The 2,689-nt window shown below is 65.9% G+C and overlaps 1 protein-coding gene across 4 annotated transcripts in view; it reads left to right on the top strand.

Moving 5' to 3' along the window:
* LOC127749700 (AF4/FMR2 family member lilli-like) overlaps nucleotides 1-2,152 on the top strand; it is a 70,314-nt gene extending 68,162 nt beyond the window's left edge. For all 4 annotated transcript variants that reach the window (XM_052268981.1, XM_052268980.1, XM_052268982.1 and 1 more), the window contains one exon: nucleotides 1,911-2,152. In XM_052268981.1, coding sequence (XP_052124941.1) covers nucleotides 1,911-2,135 — 225 coding nt within the window. In that variant the 3' untranslated portion in view covers nucleotides 2,136-2,152. The remainder of the gene's footprint in view (nucleotides 1-1,910) is intronic.
* The last annotated feature ends 537 nt before the right edge of the window (nucleotides 2,153-2,689 follow it).

Raw genomic sequence — 2,689 nt, 5'->3', positions numbered from 1 at the left:
CCCGGTGCCTGCTGCACTGTTGTGCCGCGGTCTTTGCCCCCCGCCCCGCTCGCCAGTGCCGCCGTCTCGACACCTCGAGCAGTGCAGTCCGGACGCCCCCCCCCCTTCCCTTCCCCCACTTGAGCGGCCGCGGAGAGCTCAGAGAGCGGACGCGCAATTGCTCACGTGCACCTTGTATCGTGGCCGCGGGGCGCGATCGCGGGCGTATAGGATGGGACGCAACAGCTCGAAATGTGGACGCGCAGAGGCGAAACGAGCGACCAACGCGCGCCGCGGCGGCGACAGAATCGGGGGGGGGCAGGGGGGCAAGCACTCGCGCCGCGTGTAGTAGTCCGCGCCGCCTCCGACAGGTTCGCTAGTGGATAGAGAGCTGGACGCCGAGCTGGGCCGCCGCCGAGCAGATGAACAAGGGGTGTCATAGTATGGTGCGATTGCACGCGGTCGCCTCGGACGGGCGCGGCAGGTCTTTCCTCCCCCGGCAACAAGCCGCCCAGCAAACAGCCTGAAATAAAAAGATAGCGAAACCGAACCGGGGGGTCGTGTTAGTCGTGACTGTTTCCTCAGTTTCACTCGACCGTAAACATTTTTGCACTTGTTTCGCTTTTGCCACTACAGTGTTTATCGTCACCACCACGCGTGTTGTCGGCGGTGGTCGGGTCGGGTGGGACGCGGCGGGGGCGAGGCAGGGCGGGGTGGGTAGGGGGTGGGGCGCAGGCGTCGTCGCGACACACGCGCGGCTCGGCGTGGCGCGGCGTGGCGCGGCGCGCCCAGAGCTATGCCCAGAGCGAGGCAGCGGAGCGATGATGGGGGCAAGACGAGTCCCCTCCTCTTTCACTTGGCTCGTTCAGTACAGTTCGCCTTGCTGCCGCTGCTGCTGCTTTGGCTGCTGCTTTTCCTGGGCCGAGAGGGTTTCTCTCTCTCAAACTTTGGCGGCGGCCCGAGAGATCGCGCTGCTCCGGGCTGCCTATTGGCTGGGCGGGGCAGGGGCAGCGGCGCCTTTGACGGGCTGCTAGTGTCTATCTCGTCTCGTGCTCGGGCCGCGGCTGCAGCAGCAGCAGCTGCAACTGGCACTGCGGATGCTGCTGGGTGCTGCTGCTGCTGGAGTTTGGCTGATGCAGTCAGTGCTTCCTTCCTCCCACTCTCTTTTTCTCTCACTCTCTTCGCCCCCCCCCCTCCTCCTCTTCCCCTCTGGGCACTCCGCTTCCTGCAGTGTGTGCAACACGTCCAGGACTAGAGGGCCCCGAGGCGTGGCGTGGCGTGGCGTGTGGGGAACCCAAGCCACTCCCCGCCCCGCCCACAGCCAAGCCGTGAATGATCCAATAAGGTCTATCCCCCGCCTGTCATGTACGGATCGGAAATTCGATTCGGGCAACATCTCTCTGGGGCTGCGCGCCCGGCCCTGCCCGGGCAGCGTGTAGCACCGGATTTGTGCAACATGCAGTTTATAGACTGGCGCTCCGCCGTCGCCGTGCGGCCGGGCCTGGGGCGGCACGACGTGCCCGAGGGTACTTGTGGGGGGAGGGGAGCTGCTGTGCTGTATTTGAGGGAATTCCGGTCCGGACAATTGCTTTACGTACTTTCGTCAGTACTCTGTTGACGTAGCACTCCACACAGCACCTTATTTCCATCAATTATGGTACACCGGCCACCGGCGTCTGCCACTTTTCCAAGAATGGAAGTCGCGTTTATTCAAGTTTGACTCGTTGGATTTTTTTTTTGTTGTCTCCTTACTTACGTCAACGTGTTTTCCTGTTTGACCTCACGGCGCCTCGTGCATCCTGCCTGCGCCGCGGATACCCCCCGCGAGCGGGTCCCTCGGGCGGCGCGGCGCGGGGTATCGCCGCTCCTCGCCTTTGTCTCTGACCGCCCAGCGCACGTCATAACGCCACTTTATCTCTTTTTCATTCCAGACTTCGGACAACTGCGCCGACGTGGAGAACATCCTGAAGGAGATGAAGTCGGGCCTGGTGACGCCGCTGACCGCCATCGCCGCCACCCCGCGGAAGGAGTGCGTCGACCCCAAGTTCACCTTCGACACGGCGCACGCGCACGCGCCCCTGGCCGGGCCTAGGTCCAACCCCTACTCCACCGTGCCGCTGCAGGCCCCCAAGGTGAGTGTGAGGCTGTCGTGCTGACAGGTCGTGGTGCTGCCGGTCGTCGCGGAGGGGGCGCCACTGGCGCCAACCGCACGGCGACCCAGATGCAAATGAGTCGTCGGGCCCCGCGAAGTGTGTGGGGGGGGGGGGGAGCGGCGTCGGGATGCACCGAGGTGCACTGCCCCTGGCACTGGCGGCTGGTCGGGGCCCGGCTCGCCTCGCTTAGGTGTAGTTCGACGGGCCATCGACTTTCCCCGCGATACGGGCCGTGGCGCCCGGACGCCGACCCCCCTCCCCCTTTCCCCCGGCCCTCCGTGCGCAGTCGGCGGAGCGTAAGCTGCGCCCGGAGCTGATCGGAGCCGCGGCGCGGGGGTGGCGGCAGCGGGCCGCGGGGACCGGGGTGGGGGCGTCGGTCCGACTGTAGAGAAGGCGATGCGACGCGACGAGTGTCGTGGCCTTGAGTGCCCTGAGGGACCGGTTCGTTGAACCCGAACCCCAGGGCAGAGCAGCACAGTACGAAGGGAGTGAGCGCGCGGGGGGGGAGTGAACAGGGGGCAATACCCCGCGCGCCAGAGACTGCATGCGGCCGGCCG

This window comes from Frankliniella occidentalis, unplaced genomic scaffold (assembly GCF_000697945.3).
Source record: "Frankliniella occidentalis isolate FOCC.00 unplaced genomic scaffold, Focc_3.1 Scaffold80, whole genome shotgun sequence".
Lineage (NCBI taxonomy): Eukaryota > Metazoa > Arthropoda > Insecta > Thysanoptera > Thripidae > Frankliniella > Frankliniella occidentalis.
Note: the sequence above shows the minus strand (reverse complement) of the source record. Positions and strands in the feature narration are given on the sequence as shown.